General features: G+C 38.3%; 1 protein-coding gene across 6 annotated transcripts in view; it reads right to left on the bottom strand.

The window, feature by feature from the left end:
• The window catches only part of PAQR3 (progestin and adipoQ receptor family member 3), a 27,387-nt gene extending 5,061 nt beyond the window's left edge, over positions 1-22,326 (bottom strand). For 2 of the 6 annotated variants that reach the window (XR_001366791.2, XR_004311705.1), the window contains exons 1-7: positions 21,938-22,326; positions 18,516-18,678; positions 12,536-12,691; positions 9,539-9,736; positions 6,613-6,703; positions 3,574-3,722; positions 788-907 (exon numbers count right to left, since the gene is read on the bottom strand). Coding sequence is in view for 4 of the 6 variants with exons in the window: in XM_014564036.2 (XP_014419522.1) it covers positions 3,580-3,722; positions 6,613-6,703; positions 9,539-9,736; positions 12,536-12,691; positions 18,516-18,678; positions 21,938-22,122 (936 nt within the window). In the remaining 2 variants the exon portion in view is untranslated. Of the gene's footprint in view, positions 1-787; positions 908-991; positions 3,723-6,612; positions 6,704-9,538; positions 9,737-12,535; positions 12,692-18,515; positions 18,679-21,937 lie in introns of those variants that run through there. The other 4 variants (XM_014564036.2, XM_006190361.3, XM_014564037.2 and 1 more) reach the window with 4 other exon arrangements.

Genomic DNA, 22,326 nt, shown 5'->3' with positions numbered 1-22,326 from the left:
TCTTTTTAATAAACGGTACAAAGGAGCAAAATATCATGAATGAGAAAAGCTCCATAAAAAGAGAAGAGTGTGGCATATACCACTGTTCAAACTCAGTTACAGTTACCTTCTTTAGAGAAGAAGCTATGCTGCAGTGGCAGCCGTTTATTTTGAATAGCGAATCCCTTTTAAAATAAGCCCCGCCCTAGCGTCATAGGTAAGATGTAGTTAATATTCTCTTACTGAAGGCACGAGCTTCTGAGGTTTTATATGTTGCACATTTAAAGATAGTTCACTTTTGCTCCAGATTGTGGGCACTACTGATTTACATGTATGTTCCGTAGTGTTTCTGATCCCAGGTTTAGAGAGCAAGACTAGAACCTTGGTGGCTAACATCCCCGCCCGCTCAGGACGGAACAGTAACTGTTCACAAGAGACCCCCACCGTAACTACGTCTCCCTTGCGAACGTGTTTTCTCAAAGGTAGGTTCGGTTTTGGATCACTTTCACTCTCCTATTCAGGAAGTCTGGTGCAGAATTTCAGGGGACGTTGGTACACAGCAGCATCTGAACCTCTCTTCAGTATAGACACGAATACTGTGATAATCCACGTGAAAGACACGCCTGCCCCTCCCGTAACAGCTGAGCTGATTTTTCACTGCACGCACTTCGGCAGGGGTGAAGTTACCCAGAATGATGATTACAAGTGAATACCGACCTACTCAGCTCAGCACGTGGCAGGAACCCAGAAGTGTGGGCTTTGCCCCTTGATGTTTAATGCAGGGCAAAGGATATCTCTAGGTAGGTACCTGCCAAATGGAGAGTTGTACAGCTTTATGCCAGGCAATCACAATCTTCAAATCGGTTATTCTGTCCAGGTGGGATGCCATAAGAAGTGACACATATTCCCTGAATCTTCATTCCTGATTCTAAAATATGATTTTGAAGCTGTTATATTATAAAGAATGACAAGCAGCACTTAATATATTTAGTAAACCCGGTTTATTTACATAATACATATTTTGCCATGCAGCTTACTGAATGCACTCTGTAGTAACAAAAAAGACAAGCACTATCTTGCTATTTGAAAATGGTTTTATATAGAAAGATAATTCTCTTTAATGAGTTAACTACAAACTTATAAATCACTATAGACAATTTAAAACAGCCATGGATAATTTTAAAATGTCCTTGTAAAGTCTGTAGGTAAAGAGCTTTTATAGTTTACACATTGGTAAAATTAAAACCAGTCTTTTTTAGTACTGCAGCTGAATAGTGTACTTTTAATCTTATTTTAATACATCTATAATAAAGACAAATAACTTAAATATACATTATTATAAGGCTCAGATTCATAGGCAATTTTTAAATAGTTATTCTTTAATGTTAACAATGCCTTAAAAATTTTCCCAGTAGTGATGTGCACACAGTAGGTGGTCAATAAATGCTGATACACATAAGTGTTTATAGCTGACAGCAACCCGCATTCATTCACTCCCTGCTTAATAATAAGTACATCATAGTAAAGATAAAAATGAGAGAGCTTTCTTACAATATTTAATATTTTCATAAAAAGACAAAATGTTTACATGGTATAATTTAATTCTCTCTACAGTAAGACCTGTATGCTTTTTAAGTTCAAAAAAGTCTTAAAGTATGGTCTTTTATCTATTAAGTCAGATGGCAAGTATGAAATACTTCATACACTACAATAAAAAATAGACTAACAATTAAAAGAACATGAAAATGAAGGTTCAATATGTTTTGATTTTGAGAAGATATATAATAAAAATGGTGCCAGGCCTAAAATAACTAGATGTCTCCTTCACTTTTAAATTAATTATAACTACTCAGGTGTATTTTGTTTGGCCAAAATGACAAAATTTCTGTTTAAAAGCAATAATATTATATATGCCAATAAGTTATGTTTTAGGGAAAATATATCCTAGTATCATTTCACCAAAACCTTCCCTCACTTAGAATATGAATCAAATTTCTGGCCTTATAAGGTAAAAAAGCCATTTTCAAAGTGGTGTCCCATCATAATAATGGGTGCAATATGGTGCGCCCTTAGCCTCCTAGGGGGGTGTTCTCCTTGCTGAAATACTAGTGTGGGGAACTTATACTCCAAAAACACTACACTGAAAAGAAATACAGAATTTTACAGATGCATAAACTGAGGCACATTAAAGAAACATTCTAAATACCAGATGTACAAATGGCATTTGGGGAGTAAGCTTCACCATCGGTCACACCTCCTGATTTTCACAACTTCCACTGGTCTGAAGATATACCAGTATTTAGAGCAGCTCATGTCAACCCATTAAGAAACTTGGGTAATATTTTATATTCCAGTAAACGACATGTTTTTATGAATGGCTGCTTTAAAGGATTTAACTTACACAAATGAAAAGACCAGAGAATAGGAGCACTATGTTGTATGATAGGGCAGAGGGATCTATTTTTCAAGTATATACAATAAAGAGCAAATTTAAAGTCTCAGGCCCAAATACTAGATAGTATATATCAATTCTGTGAGTTATTAGTACAATAACACATGCATAAGCAGAGACAGACTGGAGCACAGGTGAATAATCATGTCATCAAATGGGGCGTCTACATGACTTTGTTCTAAGGCTTAAGGTTCATTCTGGGGTCGAGACTGAGCCCTCTGGATTCTATGGCCTTGAAAGTAGCACCCATGTGGCTGGGAACCCCCATCATCAGGACATTTAAGACTGCGAACTCAGAGAGGTGAAAACTCTTCTGCCACAGGAATTTTGGAACCCCAAATCTGCCATCCACTGGCAAGAGTTCAATTATTATATGGAATTAAATAATATTACTTGAAATTGAGAAGCTTAAATGGCTAATAACTTGGTTATTAGACCACAGAATTTGTCACCTGGTCACGTAAGCAGTTTTTAATATGATTTTTACCTGATGGGAAATGACAATGCAAGTTCTCTTCCTCTTCTCATGCCTCTCAACTTAAAGGAGAAGAGATCTGAAGTTTTTGTTCTAGCAAACTGAAAAATCCAATGTCCCTAGGGAGAGGAGAACCTACAGCTGAAGGAAATGATATCTTAAGTGCCGGATTCTCACAAACCATCAATTTAAGGGCTAGTGATTACTCAAAATCACATCAGCTTGTGCTAAGCACAGGCTGTTGCAACCCTTGCCTTGATTAGGCACTTAAACTTGATCGTCGACTGTAAATACCTACTATTACAGCAATCACACAGGATGGCTCCATTTTCTAATGGAGGTGAGCCCTTCCTAAGGAAATTAAGCTGGTGTTCAGTAAAATGAGTACTACTTCTACACTGGCTTCACATCCATTGTTATTCAGATGTTTCTTACGAATGCCAACTACTTTTCACTTTCTGTACAAGCAGCGAATTAGTAGTTTTAAGGGCCCATGAAGCAGTGACTATTACAGATCCCCAAGTACATTTTCCCATTTTTAGAAAGTATTACTCATGATATATTAAACCAGAGGGAAGAGGAAAAACCAGTGGGAATCTTAGAAATAGTGGGGCATACAACTCCCCGTTATATATTGCTTACAAGTGAATACATCAGGCGGCCATACCTGAGTTCACAAATGTGAAACATAGTCAGGACAGGGCTCGCTATGTCTGTACTGCATGACGTACACTGTGGACTGGTGCCACCAATATAACATCACTACTGCAAGGATGTGCCATATTTGGTGGCTTGACCCGAGGTAGTTTAGTTGTCCTGGAAGGGAAGGTAGAGAAGAATATTGGTTGTAATATTTTGATATTAAAATAAAAATATATTACCATCTGTGGCTTTGGAAATATGTCTCAGCAGCAAAGAGACTTTGGCCATCTCAGAGCACCTAGAGACTGACTGGAGATTAATTCAGGCCCAAATGTTTTATAAAGAAAAGATTATATTTGAGTCTGGCTTTAAGGTTTTACTCATAAAGTATCCTGGTGAATTTCTGAAATATTATTCCAAATGTCTTTTCAAAATCAAGATTGGGTTAATTTCAGGAATTTGACCTTTTGTCTCCCACGTCTCAACTTATATACCTGGTGAAGAAAAGACATCACATGAGAGAAACAAAGGAAATTAGTGCTGTAAAGTTGGTCAGGTATGAAGCAGATATACTGCTGTGTTTGGGTGTAAGTCTGCTGAAAGCACTTTGTATTTTAAGCAGGTGTGTAGAGAGAAAGCTCAAACCCAAATCTTGTGATATCAGACTAATGGAATAATTGGCAAACTGTAATTAGTAATGGGTTAATTAGCTAAGTCTGATTAATTCATATACAACTTAGGATAACTACTTAATTTCTCTATGTGGTTAAAGTTTAAATTCCAAGGAGAGTAAATAACTAACATGGGGAGCGTCTTGAAAAACGACAAAGTAAATAAATAACAAAATACAGAGCTATAGAAATTTAATTGTAAATAACTTTTTCTTACTCATGGTGCTTCTACATTATGTAATGTAAATATTCTCTAACCATCACTGTCTTTTCTTGCCAAGAATAATAATCAGTACAGTATGGAGATTTTTAAGTCAATAGAATCCTTTCTGTGTAGGTTCTTACAATTTTTTTGGTGCCATGGGACCCTCTGCCAGCCTAGTGAAGCTCACAGACTCATTTTTAAAAGCATACAATACTGAGGATTATAAAGAAAACTGATTAATTGTAATAACAAGTATTACAGAGCCAATAAATTCTGTCCATGGACATTTTGGGGATCCTTGAACCCATCAAACACCATTGTGATGTTAAATATTTTTAAAAATTTAACCTGAGATGAAGTTGAAGTTTTTTGATTTCACAGTATTCGTCCACCATCCCACCACCACTACACATGTTTCTCTTTAGGACCAGGTAATAAATGAGGACTGATCAGACAAGGTTTCTAAGCCATTCATTCATGAACATCTGAGATTTCAATTTATGGTCTCTGTATCTCCATTGCTTAAATGTACCTATACTTCCACACATTCAGCTACATGGAGCACATTTTATGTCAAGTTCACCTTGAGAAAAGTTAAGTTACATAACATTTGACCTTTTATAGGTGTCCTATATTAGACAACTGGGAAGTTTTGATCTGAATTTAAGGCCTAAAAACACTACGGCCATAACTGCGTAATGCAGAGAACTTCAATTGCTTAATTTTCTACATGTACATGTATCTATGAAGAAGACATTAATAGTTAATAAAGTGATACAAAAATGTATTTTACCAGAACTGTTTTCTGAGGGAAATTCTGACCCTGCTTGGAGGATGGGTGGTCTTCAATTCAGGGACATGTCCTAGTTATGTTCCTGAATCCTGATGTTTACACTCAGGTTCTTCTTTGTATTTCATTCTTATTTAAAACTCGGTGGTGAAAAATCAAGTGCACAGAGGAATGCCCGTGGTCTACTCATTCTCTAGTAAGGCTTTCTCATCCTTTCTTCCTCCCCAACACACGTGACGAGTGCCGTAACCCTCTCTTCGACTCACTGTAGGAGATTCTTACCCCAGGAGGAAGGGGGGACAATTGCAATTTTTATTTAAACTGCTCCCCTACTTCTGGCCCGAAACTGAAAGACCACTGCTCTATGTCTTGCGTTATTCTGGACTCGAGCCAAAGCTCACCTGGACTTCCGTCACTCTGTCCCTTACTAAGCCATGTGTTTCACTTACGAATCTGGGGCTAAGGGGTATCATGGTAACAACTGCTAAGATTTACAGAGTGCTCACCACTTGTGAGGAAGTCAATGTTTCATGCACCTTTTCTCATCTAATCCTCACAATAACCCCTTGAGAGAAAAGGAGTATCACATGTTTCAGATGAGGCGACTGGGCCGAGAAGTCTTATGTAACTTGTTTAGCCCATGCAGCTGGTAGGCGGCTGCAGGGGACTGGAACCCAAGCCGTCTGGCTCCAGGGCTGAAGCTCCTAACGGAGCAGATACATGTTTTGGAGAACATTATTCACTCTACCCAGTAGCCCTCTTAGTTTTTTTCCATCAGAAGATTTCTTTTTTCCCCTCTGGACTGAAGAAGAAAGGAAATCTGTCCTTAAGTTACTCGCTTGTGTTTATCTGGGTGACATGAGGACCCTTAACTTACATTATTTTCCTCTTAGCACTGGGTGCCAGGAAGCTGAAAGCCAGATTGGTGAGCTCTGTCTATTTCACAGAAACTTGGGACAGATACAGTGTGAGGTGATCCTAAACCTGGCTCCTTTTCAATATCCTCTTACTTTCCTTGGCTCTTGTTTATTTTATGGGTCTCTGCATATATAAATTAATTTTATGCAAAAGTTGGTATACAAGGAAGTAAATGGTAATTGCTAACCGATATTCCATAAAAAAGCCATGGCTGGGAGTCAGGAGACTCCCAGCTTTGTCACAAGTTCATAATCATGAAATGGTGGGAACCTAATCTATTGGACTCATACTGTGGCAGTGAAAGAAAAAGTTTGTGAAAGCCATTTGAAAGTTAAAAAGTTTTAGACAACATTTAAGAGTAGAAGAGCCATTCTATAATCAATAATATTGAAAAAATAAATAAGTTTTGATGCTCTGAAGCATATACCTCCACCATATATTCAGAATAAAGTTCAGAATCACTAAAAAAGAGACACCTACCTGGAAAGTACCTTTCTGGAACTTTGGAAATGTAGAATAGGAAAGCAAGAAGAGCAATCACATACATCACAATCACACGCGGTGCGAAGTCCTGAAAAGCAAAACGTATTTTTTCACCGATCTCCCTACTGTGAATTCCCAGTTCATTACAAACCTAATCACTTCATCAAATTAAAATTAGAATTCATAGGTGGGATTTAAGTCTTAAATCTGAATTGCTTTTGTAGATAGTCTCTAATGATAGAAACCTTGCGGTCAAGACCGCAGGGAGCAGTGCACCATCGTGGGGCGGAGAGAGTGCCCTAGAGGTCAGGGCACTAGAGCAGCTGTAGCTTCAGCATGTGGAGCTCGGAGGGGCACCCAGCGCCACCTACAACACAGGTGCAGGGATGGAAGACATAGGGGATGGACTTACCAGCTGAAGAAGCAAAGAGACTAAAGAAGAATTTATGGCTGGAGAGGACCCAAGAGGCTCAGCTCAACAATGACATCTGTTCCACCATCCCAAACAAATGGTTCTCTTAAACACTAACTATATGAAGCAGTCCATCTCACAGCAATCTTGGAAAGCTTTTACCTGCCCTAAGAAAATCAGCCAGCTGTGATTTATACACATTGTTCCTAATTCCGTTATAAATCTAATTTATAAGAAGCCATTTAATAGAGACAAATTACTTCTCTTCCCTCTACAAATATTTGAGAATTATATGGGTCCCTTGCCCCAAATCCTACATTCTCAGGCTAATTAACCTCAGATTTCTCAAAATTTCTAGAACACAACTCCACCCTACCTCCCAAGATTAGCTCTTTGGAACATCTTATCTTTGGTTAAGTGCCTCTCTATCTTCTTAAAATTAGAGCTTATTGGAGAACTTCTCTGAAAGTGTCCCTTTGCTTCTGCACTGGAATAACCTGTGATAATATTAGATTTCCATCTTAGAGGATCACTGTCTTCCTAAGACATATTCTATTTTAAGACTTCTGAATACAAAATTCCCCCCTTTCCCCTTAATTTCTCTAAAAATTACTGGCTTTAAGGATCAGGTTCTCTTTTTTTGTCATTATAATCTTAAAAGGATGTGTTTATCTCATCCCCAAATTTCTTTCACTTCTATGTCAATAATTCATTTCTGGTTAGGATTAAATCTAGAGTGGCAGTTCCCCATTCTATTTTCTTACTTATTCTAAGGGCATCAAAACTGTCATAAAAATGATGTTTTCACAGGATCACCGAAGTTACTTTCTCCCAGTTTCCTAATCTTATGACAAAAGCATCACCCTTGTCCTCAAGTTGGCAATGCAGCCAGATCATGTCACTCAACTCACCATCCCAGTCTTTTCTTATATGCAAATGTTTTCTACCAAGTTGTTGCCAACTTGATGCAAGTAATATGTAAGCATACTATTAGTCCCTCCTTTCCTAAAAAAATACTAGTTCATTTGAATAAAACCTGCCTTTAAATTCCAATATCCCAAAAGTCCCACTATAACAAGTGTATATGATTTCTGCTAGATTTCTTGGCATAATTACTTATGTTAAAAATTCTCAAGTTTACTCTCTACCACACACTTAGAGCATCATCATATGAATCTCTAAGAACTTAAGTCTTACTTCTAATCTCCTTTTCAAGAATGCTGAAGAATTCTCACTGAGGTTCTTCCTAATGTACTCCAACTGTCCCCCTGTAGTACCTCACCGTAATAGTGCTTCTTTCATTTCCCAAAGTATTTCCCTTGCTAGGTGGAATATACTTACATGGCTTCAGCTACCAAGACAGTAAAAATTTTCAAATCACTATCACTGGTCTCAAACTCTGAGCTAAATTCAGACCCTATCTCCAGCTTTACATCCCGCAGGTAACTCAAACTCAACAGGTCCAAGAAGAAATCCTTCCCAATTCAATTCCTCCTCCTCCACAAACTAAACAAACGAATCAACTGCTCTTACTTTCACAGTTGTGTTATCCCTGGCATTATCCCTCACCCAGCTGACAAAGCTGGGAACTTGGGAGTCCTCCTCTACAGTAAGGACTTGGATATTTACATGCTAAGGGTTACAGACAGAATTAAGAATGGGTCATTTTACAGAGAACTACATCTCAGAAAGGGAGGGTATATAGCTCAGTGGTGGAGCATGGGCTTAGCATGCCCAAGGTTCTAGGTTCAATCCCCAGTACCTCTGTTAAAAACAAACAAACCTAAATCACCCCCCCACCACAAAAAGCTTAAAAAAAACTAAGCTCTTCAAGTAAAAAGAAAAAGAAAAGGAAAAAAATACACACAAAACATGTTTAAAACGTGGAATCTATTAAAAAAAACACAAATGAACTTATTTACAAAACAGACACAGACTCACAGACATAGCAAATAAACTTATGGTTATGGGGAGTGGGGAAAGGGGGTGGGAAGGGATATTTTCGGAGTTCAGGACTTGAGGATACTATTATGTATAAAATAATTAAACAACAAGTTTATACTGTATAGCACATGGAACTATATTCAATATCTTGCAGTAATCTATAATGAAAAAGAATATGAAAATGAATATATGAATGTATATGTATGAATAAAACATTATGCTGTACACCAGAAATTGACACATTATGAACCGACTATACCTCAACTAAAAAAAATTTTTGTAATGTAAAAACAGAAGTTAAAATAAATTTGACTAAAATCTCAAAAAACAAAAGGATCATTTCACAGAGAAATACACCTCAGAAGAAAACAGCAGACTACTACTATTCATGCAAGGTGTGTTTGTTTATTTCTATGATGTGAAAATTATTGCATCATTCTGCAATTATAAATATGCTCTCAAATGACAGACCACCCACTTGGCCTTGATTACATTATTACTTTACCAAAGGGAATAAAATTGAAAAAGACCAAAAAATGGGAAAAATATTGACCACACTGAACCTACTTGTACAATAGGAGCACCGATTCCTCCATTGAGCCAAACCCAGTGAAGAGTAGGGATCACTCCATATCCGGAAACGGAGCAAAAGATGATGGAACGGAGCCTCTGCCACTGCTGTGTGAGGTAACTGGGATGAATCTGCGCGAAGAACACTGCCAGGATCATTGCAAGCACTGTGATCAAGTACACTTGACGCCAATACTGGAAGGAAAGGAAATCACATTTTAATCGTTACCAACAATAATGGGAAGGAAGAGAGTTATTTTTAATTTTGGCTTCTACATTACACACTCCAAGCTCTATTTATTTGGTATTTTCATTTCCAAACATGATTGCCTTCCTTCCTTACAATAATGTGTGTGGTATACAACCGTGAGGTTTCTTAGGATGATAGGCTAGATCCCAAAGCGAGCTGACAAAGAACACATCCATTCATACAAAACCATTTCCTGAGTACCTATGATATGCCAGGGGCAACTTAAGTCCTGTAGAAACAAAGATGACTATGACCTGGGCTCTCTCATGTGGGTAAGCTCATGAGCTATGAGAGAGGCAGACATATAAACAAATGATTATGATCTAATAGTAAGTGCTGTAACTGACTTATTAGAATAACTCTGACATCAGTGTTAAAAAATAGGGGGGGGAGGGTACAGCTCAAGTGTAGAGTGCATGCTTAGCATATACAGGGTCCTGGGTTCAATCCCCAGTACCTCCTCTAAAAACAATTAAGCAAACCTAACTACCTCCCCCACCGAAAAAAAAAAAAAAGGTGACAGGAGGCCAGGTAGACGATATCAGGATAATTGATTCAAGGAGAAAACAGGAGCTTGGACGCTTGTTGAACAAGGAAGACAGATGTGAGCACCAGATTCAAGACACATTTTTGAAATAAACTAAAGTCTTAATGGCTGACTGGATGTGTGAAAGGGCAGTAGAGGATGACTCAACTGTTTCTAGTGTGAGAAGCCACAAAGATGGCTTCTATCAATGCAGCAAACGGACAAAGATGATCTATGGGGGTGTGTTATGTGTGTGTGTGTGTTGGGGAGAGAATGGGAAAGCACAGAAGAATGTTCATTTAAAAATATACTAAGTTTGAAAGACTCACATAATATTTAAGTAAATGAGTGGTTGAAAAGCTGGCCTTGACTCTCAAAAGTTAGCATCACCTAGGGCAGAGTCCTTAACCTGGGCTATCAAGGACTTCTCTGGGACTATTACACTTCCTGAAATTCAGTATGTCAGATTGGTCAGTTTATGCCCCAAAGCACACTACCCAGGATAGACGGTCCAGTTTTCAATCTCATTCTCAAATTAGCCTGTGTTCCTTAAAAGGTAAAGAGTCACTACAGTACCTGAATATCTGGAAATGATTAGATACCAGAGGGAAAAAAACCAATTTTTCCTTTAAATGATCATGGATTGTATTAGCTCTAACAGTTCTCTTTTTTTCTTTAATCTACTTTGGACTTGTAGTTTTTCTGAAAAGAGATTTACAAAAAGTGTCCCATTAGTCTCTCTGATTATCAGATATGTTTGGGAAGAGGTAAACAAAAAACAGGTTTCAGGGAAATATAGAATAAGATAAGCAAACAATTCAAATATTACATGACTGTACTCAACAAGTTCCTTTTTTTTTTTAAGATGTAAACAGTTTCATGCAAAATGAATAAGTTGTGAAAGGTAAGCAGATATAAATAGAGTTTATTACTAAAATCAAATCAATTTACAAGAAGGCTAATTGCATATATATTTAATTATATGCTTATCTTCCAAAGTAATCAGGCCTAAAAAGCAAATGGCTCATGTATAAGTGATTACAATTAATAACGTTCTTATGTTCAAACCAAATTTATGATTTTTTGCTTTGTGAGTTTTACGCTCCAACAGTGTGGACAGTTCTATTATTGTGTTGCAACAAACATCCTACATAAGAACTCCCAACAGTCAGAGGAATCCCGTGCTGCAGCCAGTCCTCCCGGGAAGTGAAGGCTAGGGATATGGCTTGGATCACCTGCTGCACAGGGAGGGCTCGGGCAGGACAGGCTCTAGTCCTGTTACTGGAAGTGACTAGAAGGTATACCACTCCTAGGAGAGCAGCTCAATCTTGGCTCTGAAAGAGCGGGAACTAAAAGGATAAAAGGGGGAAAAAAAGGGGGTATGGTAGGAGAGCAGTAGAAAAAGGTAGGGTTGATGGGGACTTTCTGAACAGAAGGCCTGGAGATGTACTGAGCCCAAGGGAAGAGTCAGTTTGCCTTCTTGGCTGAGTCATGGGGTGATGAGGTAGTTTGGTTGGCCATCATATTTAGATCAGCTGCTGTATAACCTGATCACAGTATTTCAAATGCTGCTTTGCACAAGGCCAAAAATGACTTTTGCAACTTTAGGGTCAGAAAACAGTTAATCTAGAACTCAGACAAATGTTTATTAAAGACACTCACCGGCCACTTGGTCTGTCTCTAGGCCTGCCTCCAAATATAAGACTAAGGAAAGGAAAATGTATTTTTTGTATAAAAATATGGATCAACACCCTCACAGATAAACCTTCCTTTTTTTTTTTTTTCTACCACTGAGAGAGGAGCAAAGGATAAGAGGGAAAAATGGAAAAAAGCAGCCAGCTTCATAACTTTATCAAGTGTTAACTTTAAGTCTATAAATATAAAAAGAAAAGATGTAATGCACACCTGAGGAACCATGTAGCTATACAGATTTAGTGGGGGAAATGTTACTAATTTAATATCACTAAGTTAAATATCAGAAAATAACTATATATACACATATGTATTTCTTTTCTACGGAAAATTAGTAAAATGAGTAAAACTCATAACAGATGTTAGAGATCATAGGGCCCTTTTGAAAAATGAGTTTATGCCTACCTAAGACTCTACCACTTCTTATACAAGTTAATTATGTGCTTATTCATAAGTTCAAAGGAACCATGGCAAGAAAACCCAAGACCTATATGAAAGATAGAATGTAAAATGTTCTGTTACTTACATTATTACAATAAAATGCATAAAATACTCCAGAGACATAACAGCCCAGTATTCCAATAGAAATTCCTGCATAATCTAATGCCATCCATCTTCGACAGGTTTTTTCTGATCGATGGCAGGAAAAAAGATGATAGCCCACAGAGCAAAGCATACAGACCTATGGAAGATAAAACAAATCTTACAAAAGTGAAACAAAAAAAATTAAAGTAACTCATGCATGATGTTCAGGGAAGTGGTTAGGTCAAGCCCAGGCTTTTCAGCCAAACAGACCTGGCCTTGGATCCTAACTTTGTGTCAGGCAAGTTATGCCATTTCCCTAAGCCTCAGTTTCCTCAACAGTAAAATCAGGATAAAAATCATAAAGAAAAAAGTCTAAAATGATAGCTATTTTATAATACAAAAACTTAGATGAATAGCATAGTAGTAGGAAATCTACTGAGAATTATTTTGATTCATGAATGTTTCCTTTTTAAAACTACTTACTATAGAAGTAATACATGTCTTTAAAAAAAAAATCAAAGAACATGGAAATGTATGATGTAAAAAAAAAGTCCCTCCTAGTCAATCTATTCCCCACTGAAAACATTTTTTATGTGTCCTTTCAGATACTTTCAATGAACATATCAAACATCTATGATACAGAAGTCTACACACATACATGAAAATATGATACATACTTTTTAAAATTAATCAAATGGAATCATACATTTTGTTCTGCTATTTACATTTTTCACTTAATTCAAGACTTAACATCTGTATGAGACTCATTGTATAGAGTTCATTTTTAAGTTAAAGTTAAACATGGCTTTGTTGTATTCAAGGAAAAATAATTATGACTTATGCTGACTTTAGATGTTGCCAAACTGAGAGCAAAGCTAATCTGATTCAATCAGCTGCCCTGAAGATTGATAAGGTTTCTATGGCTGAACTCCCTCTAGTCATTAAATACCTGCTGTGTGTCATGTGCTGGGGACACAAAGATGAAACCTCTACTCTCAAAGAGATTTTTCTGAAACAAGTGAACAAATGGTGATGTCGGAAGCCCCATAGGAAAAGTCACTGCAGAGCGCAGTTAGAAAATAGAGGAGGGAGGGGACGGGGTCTGTGGGTGCACATGTGTACTTAGAGGGATGGGAGTGGTGGGAGGAAAAGAGCTTCACACTGCACAGAAGGGGTGCCACCTGAGCTGGACTGAGGTTGACCTGGCATCCATCAAAGATATAAATAAAGGTGTGCACAGGTTTGCTGGAGGGCCCCCAGGAAAAGCAGCATATTGAAAAACAGAACCACTAAGGAATGTCATGTGGACTTCTTCATGATATGATTATGACAAGTCCTCAAACAAGGAGTTTTAGCTTCACTGTTATGGGCTATGTGTGCTACTACTGAAGAGGTTAAGTGCACCTTTCAAAAAGCTAAGGCGAGAGGGTACAGGAGTAGCCCTGGGAAGCAATGCCTAGAGCCTACACTACACCAGGGACAGTGGGGAATGGGGAAAACGGGACAGGTAAATGGTCACCCAGCTATTCTACAGCTTGGCCTAGAAGAAACCCAATCAGTCCCCACGGCCTCAATATCAATATTCAAAACAAGCTTCCTAGCCACAATCTCATTTCTTCATCCACTATCTAAAATCCTTATTGGTCTGTGGCTTTGGTTATTAAGCTACAAATCAGAGTTTACAGACCCAATTACACATAACTCTAAGAAGCTTGGTTATTTGTTTTCTGTGATTATCTTTGAGATTAAACACAGTAAATCCAGAGAACATCAAGGTGTATGTTCTCATTACAGGGAAAGACCTCATTGTTACAATGTTGGGTGACACAAAATAGCAAGCAGAGATGACCACAGCAGATAAAAAGGTACATAGGAATGTAGGCAGGCAAGTGTGAGCCAGCTGTGCATACACAAACGTCTGGAGGGATTCTAATCCAAATGTCAAATGTGGAAGTGTAATTTCAAATGTCTTTCACTTTCTTCCAAATACTTTTTTTGCTTGAATTTCTATATAAGTATAGTAATAGTAAGAAACAACAATAAAACTAATTTCATTGTGAAAAGGAAAATAAAAGTGGAAAGTGAAAAACTAAGCTATCAAAAGTAAAATATTTAGTGTTCATAAAGAACATTTGAGCTTTAAAAAAGTTAACCTATGGAAACACAAAAGACTCCAAATAGCCAAAACAATCTTCAGAAAGAACAGGAATCATGCTCCTTAACCTCAGACTGTATTACAAAGCTATGGTAATCAAAATAGTATGGTACAGGCAGAAAACAGACACATAGATCAACGGAACAGAACAGAAAGTCTAGAAATAAACTCATGCACTTATGGTCAATTAATCTATGACAAAGGAGGCAAGAATGCACAATGGAGAAAAGACAGTCTCTTCAATAAGTGGTGCTGGGAAAACTGGGCAGTTACATGCAAAAGAATGAAATTAGAACATTCTCTAACACCACATACAAAAATAAACTCAAAATGGATTAAAGACCTAATTGTAAGACTGGATACTATAAAAGTCCTAGAGGAAAACACAGTGAGAACACTCTTTGACATGAATCACAGCAATATTATTTTGGATCCATCTCCTTAAACAAAGGAAACAAAAGTAAAAGTAAACAAATGTGACCTAATTAAATTTCAAAGTTTTTGCACAGCAAAAGAAAACAATAAAAAAAAAATGAAAAGACGACCTACTGAATGGGAGAAGATATTTGCAAATGATATGACCGATAAGGGGTTGATATCTAACATACATAAACAGCTCACATAACTCAACATCAAAAAAATGAGCAAATCAATTAAAAAATGAGCAGAACTGAACAGACACTTTTCCAAAGAGGAAATGCAGATGGCCAACAGACACGTGAAAAGATGCTCAACATTGCCATTCATCAGGGAAACGAAAATCAAAATCACACTGAGCTGTCACCTCACACCTGTCAGAATGACTATCATCAAAAAAGAACACAAATAACAAGTATTGGCGAGGATGTGGAGAAAAGAGAACCTTCATACAGTGGTGGTGGGAATGTAAATTGGTGCAGTTACTATAGAAGACAGTATGGAGTTTCCTCAAAAAATTAAAAATAGAACTACTATATAACCCAGCAATTCCACTCCTGGGTATATGCCCAAAAAGAGTAAAAATATAAATTCAAAGAGATACATGCACTCCAATGTTCATAGCAGCATTATGTAACAATTGCCAAGGTATGGAAGACAACCTAAGTGTCCATCAACAGATGAGTGGATAAAGATATGGTGTGTGTACACACACACACACACACACACACAATGGAGTACTATTCAGCTGTAAAAAAGAATGAAATTTTGCTATATGCAATAACATGGATGAACTTGGAGGGCATTATGCTAAGTGAAATAAGTCAGAGAAAGAGAAATCCTGTATGACATCACTTATATGTGGAATCTAAAAAATACAACAAACTAGTAAATAAAAATAGTAATCAGTGGGAAGGGGGAATGGGGGAGGGGTAACACAGGGGTAGAAGGAATAGGTTTATTATGGGATTATATGAAATCATGTGAGTGAAACTTCTGAAAATTGTAAAGCACTATAGAATTTAAAGGATCTTTCATTCAACTGGAAAAAAAAAGTTAACCTATACTTAGTATGCTCTGTTTTAAAAGGGATATGTTGTTAGAGTTGCTTAAAAAACTGACTGACAAATTATCTGGCATATTGAGTATGTTACCGTTTTCTGGAGAGTTTGTTTCTGTGAAATACCTTACTACATCAAGGTAGACAGATGATTATAGTATGACATCTTATATCCAAGCTCCTTGCCATCGTAACCAAATACCTCAAGATCTGGCTTCTGCCTATGTCTCCAGCCTCCTCTTGCTCCATTTTCCTAGCATCACACTACAAACACCTAAAGGCCAGAAAGTGCTAAGCTGTCCCTTGTTTCTGGGCCTTAAAACAAACCCTTTTTTCTGTTTAAACGTCCTGCCTCATTCTTCTTTCTGCTGGCCTATCTGGGTGACCTGATCTTTATGACAGGCTGGTTTTGTTCAGCAGCGTATCCTCGATGCCTAGCTTAGTGCCTGGATATAAATAGGAAATATTAAAAAAAATTGTTGAAATGAATGTTTATAAACTCAATCCAAGGAAAGGCATTCTCAGATTCTGTTCTTCTCTAAGATAGAAAAGAACTCTGGGAAAGTTCAAAGCCCCTGAAATTACAACCCACTATTCAGAAAGTTAATCTGGTTGGTAGAAAAGTACCAAGCATATAAAAAGAATAGAAGTGAAAAGAGAAAATATGCTATGCTTTTAAAAAATTAAGTGTAAATCAAAATAAATACATCTATTTGTGGTTTACCATGCTGCCTGCTGACTCTACGAATTTGGGAAAGTTGGGTAAACAAGAGATAAATATAATATAAAAATAAAAACAACATAAATTGTATTTTTCAGTAGAGAAAATGTGGTCATTTGTCTTTAGCAGGTTGCATACTAGCAGTTAGAACAAGATTTTACTGTCTTGCTGATCAATCCTCAGCAAGTCACTCTAACACTTTGGGTGTTTCTTCAGTGGCATCTGTTTTAATCACTTCATCTTCTCAGCTTTCTTAAACCACTATGAAAATTAATGTGCTCCCTGAACTAACACCAGCTGTGGCTAGGTGGTGAGGTGGTGAAGGGCAGGCCTAGGGGCAGAGGAAAGCATGTGAGATCCTCAAAGGAGATGATATCCATGTAACTAACAGTAGAGTATAAACCTGTTTTTCTATTAATGACTGTTAAGAGCAGTCTATAAAATACATCTAAAGATTTAACTATGAAGAAATTGATTCATTTCCATTTTAAAAATGCAGATAGATTCTAAGAGATGTTGAGGCTCCAATCAGGAAGAAAATTAAGCCTGAGACTCTTTTAAAGTACCATGTACACTCTTCATACTATAAAAAATACTTAAAGAATAATTTTCTAATTGTAACACACACAAAAAAATACATAGTTTTTGTTCTCTCAAAGAAATTAAAAATATTATTCTAGAAACCAGAATTAGAAGAAAGGGGAGGGAGATGTTTCCAATGTGTTTCTTGGTCATTTAAGTCCAAAGTTTTGAGTCAAATGATAAAGGTCTGAAACTGACACACAAGGAAAGCAACAAGCAACACTGTGCAGCTGACTTAGCCCTTCCTCTCTCAGATTTGCTATAGATTTGCTACAGGGAGTGCTGGCTTTTGTTTGGAGGAAGGGGATGACAGCTTTTCTTTTCACTTTTATGGGTTTTCTGGGTACTCTCTGCATTTAAAAAATTTTTTTAAATCAACCAGATTTTGGTCCACATTTGTTTCCTTCTTTAGAATTACCTGTTTGAAAAATTATTAAACATAACTTTTAAAGGAACTTTTAAAAATCCTTGAAGAAAAATGAAAGCGCTGAGGAGCTAACAAATATAAGAGGCAGAGAGGAGGAGAAACTGAAAGTACATGAAACTAGGCAAGTGTAAAAGGACGAAAGGAAATTAACATTAAGGTGACAGAAAAGATGAATAGCAGCAAAAGACATTAAAATTAAGATGGTATGGAAACAACAAACATAAAAGTCACAGACATATAAACAGGAATAAGATGAGAAATCTTCCCAGGTAGGTTTTAAGTAGGCAACAGTGTTCTACTTCAGTAAGCAAACAGTACAATCAGAGATTCTTATCTTTACGTACTACTCTTAAAGTAGAGAGGTCTAAAAAAAGAAAGGGTGTTTTCTCAATCCTTAAAACTTACTGGATTACAAATATACTCTAATAACATCCAAATATACTCTCATAAAAGCATACTTTTGGTGCTTGTATAAAAGTGAATATTATGAAAGTGAATATGCTAACCTATATGCTACTTTGTGGCTCTTGAAAGCAAGTGGTGAGTGTGAAGGGCACCTGCCCCAGCTTGTCTGACTAAAGTTCTCTGTACCAATAGTAGTGTTTGTGGAATGACTTACCTGGAAGCAGAACAGACAAATAGAACAAATTACAAAATCTTCTCTGGACGCACTTGCTGAAGGTAACACAGATGTCATGTCATATATTCCCAGAGTGAAGAAGAGAAAGAAACCCAGCAAATGACTCCAGATGTTTACTGTCTCATTAGATAAAATAAACAAACTGGAAAAACAAAACAAAACACAAATGCAGCTCAGATTCATATCTGCTTGCTCGTTTGCTCGTTGTCAGCATGTAAAAGGTTAGGGACAATTTTCTGGGTTATCTAACACTTGCAACTTTAAGCCCTTAACCCCATTTTTGCCATTTTAAGTTTGATACATCATTTAATCTTTCCACACCTCTATCAATCCTGAGAGCTTAGTTTTTTCTTGCTCACCTCTATTATATTTACCATTTCCTTCCTCGATTAGAGTTATTTATGTATAAATTCCATCTCATCCTCCAGCTTATTAACTCCAGATGGCTGGTACCATTTATCTTTATGACACCACTGTTCCAAGCACAGCATCTTGCTCAGATTAGATGCTAAATGTCTACAGTAACGAATGTACAGATTAAAACTGGGCATTAGCTAGCGTACTCTGACTTTCAGTAATAGGTCTCTGAAAACTTGCTAAGTGTTAAGGGTAGACACAAACTTAAAACACCTTTTTAGTACTCATTTCATGCAAATAACAAAGTTAAATGGACTTGAGAGAAGCAGAATAAATACAAATTGATTCACTGGAAATCTCCTTTAAGACAGGCATGCTGTATCAACTTAGCTGTGGTTGTTTTGAAACCAAACTGGTTTTCAGGTGGAGTAAGTTTACACTTTTTAGGAACAACAAGTGTTTACTTTTCATATCAGTACTAACTGCCCTCTTTCAATTCGCCCTAACTGGTTTGAGTTTAAGTAGTGTTGGCAGCACAGGTCAGTGCAAGTGTTCCGCAATGACCAGAAGTCAGGAGGCTCCGGGTCCCTTCACTCCCACCCTGGACAACAAATTAGCTCTGGGATCATAAGCAAGTCACTTAACCCCTCTGGCTTCAATTTCTCCATCTCTAAAACAAGGGAGGTGTATTAGATTCGGACGCAAGTCCCTTCCAGCTCCTTCCTTAATTTTGTGAAGCGTTTCTCCAGCTGCGGACAACTGATTATTGAAAGGTGACATCATGACTAAAGATTAAAATGCTCTTGCATTTCTCTTGCAAAATCTAATCTTTTGTATAAACTAAAGTCTTTAACCATCACTGATTCAGAATCATCATTAGTAAGCACTAATGTATAACCCGAATACTGAATTTGCAGTCGTCACTATGGTTCTCATTTTCCCATGCTATAAACACAGCAGTGTCTCACACTATCAAACGATCATCAAGAATAAAGTGGATCTCGTATCATGAATTTCAGACTTTATCCTGTAGAAGCAGCAACTATAAAGACTATTTATCTTGGGGGCAGGGAGATGCAGGAATATGAGGAAACACATTTAACCACAGGACTGTTTGACAGCCAATACCTTTTCATTTTGTGAAACCCAGTATAACCTGATTAATTGAGTGAAGAGACACAATCTTGGTATGCTCCTTTCAACTAACAGAGTACTGGCAGAACAGCTGTGACATAAAAAACATTTCCTTATATTCAAAATCTGTCCTCGTCCCTCTTGGCAGCTTAAAGAAGAGAGGGCAAAAGCTGAACTGGAAGAGCACCTGGAAGAGTATCTCCAGTAGAGGATCTACTCTTGTTCCATGAGAATTTAGACCTACACTCTGTTCACCTTCAAAACCAACAATCAACTTCATCGTTATCATCTGTTCAACTTCAAATTCAATGATCATGGTGATAGCAAGTCACCATTTATTGAGTGCTTATTATGTGCCAGGCTCTGTGTAGCATTTTTCATACATAATCTCATTTAGTCCTTAGTAATTTCTGAAGAAGATACTGTAATTACCCTCATTTTTAAGAATAGAGAAATTAAGGCTGGGAGAGGTTAACTTTTGTTCAAGGTCCCTCAGCTGTTAGAGGCAGATCTGCATACCCAAGACTTTTTTTTACTCAACAGCCCAAGATCTAAAGCATTATGTTTCACTCCTCCAATCATGAGATTTGGACCCTAACATTAGAATGCAGAGGACCACGACCAGGTGGGTATGAAACTATTTAAGGCAATTCACTATCTGCTCTATTCTTGTGTAACTCCACATCCACAGCAGGGCCCAGCTCTGATTTCTTATGAGTAACTTATGCAAAGGAGGCAATGGGGAGGAAAACAGTACTTAGGATTCAAACTGTGAAGCACTGTGGGCCATTTATTGAAGTCAAGTAGGGATGGACAGTGACGTCACCTTGTGACCATGAGTCAGAGAAACACTTTCAAGGCAGGGAGGGCAAAGGTACTGGGGAAAGATCAATGCTGAAAACAAGATCAAGAATCAGACATGTGGTTGCTGCTTGAGCAATTCAATAGCCCACATTCCAGCAGTGGGATCTGTCACCACAGTCACCTGGAGCTAACCAACACCTGTATCTTAATTCTCTTAAAGTGGGGTCCTATAATTAAGTACATACAGTGATTTTTAACAGAAAGCTAGTCTAGGAACTATAAATTTTTTCAGTTTTGTTTTTTTAATCCCCAGCTTTCAAGGGACTCAGTTTTAAGAGTTTAGATGAAGAAATTCCTTTCTTAAAGACGCTTCTATAGTGCTCTAGTGGAGGGTTGGTGCCCGTTATAGGCTCTCTTTGCTATGGTGCTTTTCCTTCACAGCGTTTTTCACAATGGTTATTATGTAATAGTGTCATTAGCTCTTTAATGTGTGTCATCCGGGCTAGATCTTAGTAGCTTCATGAGAACAAGGGCCATGTCTGCTGTTCTTTGCAGGACTTCGTAGGGCTCCTGGCACCTAACAGGGGTTCCACAGTATCCGCTGAATGAATGAATCAGTCAGCAGTTTCTATATATATGGCCATGTGAACTTGTTTCCTATTATACAGGCATTTACCTGGCCCCAAACATATGAACTTCCATAGGGCCGCCTTAAAAATAAACAAAGCTTAGGTATACACAGGGGCAAGCATAGCTCAGCCACTGTCAGTGGGGTCTACTCCAACATGTATCCCAATAAGCACCAAATGGAATAAAGGATATAAAAATCCCTCTGTAAACAGCAAAGCGCCATGGGAGAGTTGGTGATTATGATCGTGGTTACCATCGTTATTCCACGGATCAAGTACCCCGGCGGGGGGAAGGAAAGGTAACAAGGGAGGAGAGGTGGCAGAAAAGGATGAAAAGGATGGGGCAGCTAGGAAATGATGTGCCCGGAGAAAAGCGGGGAAAGCAGCAGGCAGACCAGACAAAAAGGGAGTAGATGAGGAGGAGGGGCCGCCGACGTGCCCCTCAAGGCGCGCCCAGCGGAGGCGGCCAGACTGTACCTTTTGATACACAGCCTGGAAGGCAGGTAGGCCCGGTAGCCATCGGTGATGTACGGGTTGTCCTTGAGGGACACGGGAATCTGCTCGTAGGTGTAGAGCCGGATGCCGCGAGGCACCAGGACGGGCCAGTACTGGTAGCTGCCCAGCTCGATGTAATGCGCGCTCTTCAGCAGCTTCTGATGCATCCTTCTCGGCCGCCGCCGCTCCCCAGCCGGGGAGCTCGCCTAGGCCCCGCCTCCCCGGGGTGGGGGCTTCGCCGCCGCAGCCCCCGCCCCGGAGCCCGGGGTCGCCGCGCGAGGTCCTACGATCCCGCAGCTGCCCAGGCCCCGCTCTGCGCACTGAGCGGCCACCGCCGTCAGCGCCCCGGCAGACCCGGCGGCGTCGCAGCC

Source organism: Camelus ferus, chromosome 2 (assembly GCF_009834535.1).
Source record: "Camelus ferus isolate YT-003-E chromosome 2, BCGSAC_Cfer_1.0, whole genome shotgun sequence".
Taxonomy (NCBI): domain Eukaryota; kingdom Metazoa; phylum Chordata; class Mammalia; order Artiodactyla; family Camelidae; genus Camelus; species Camelus ferus.
Note: the sequence above shows the minus strand (reverse complement) of the source record. Positions and strands in the feature narration are given on the sequence as shown.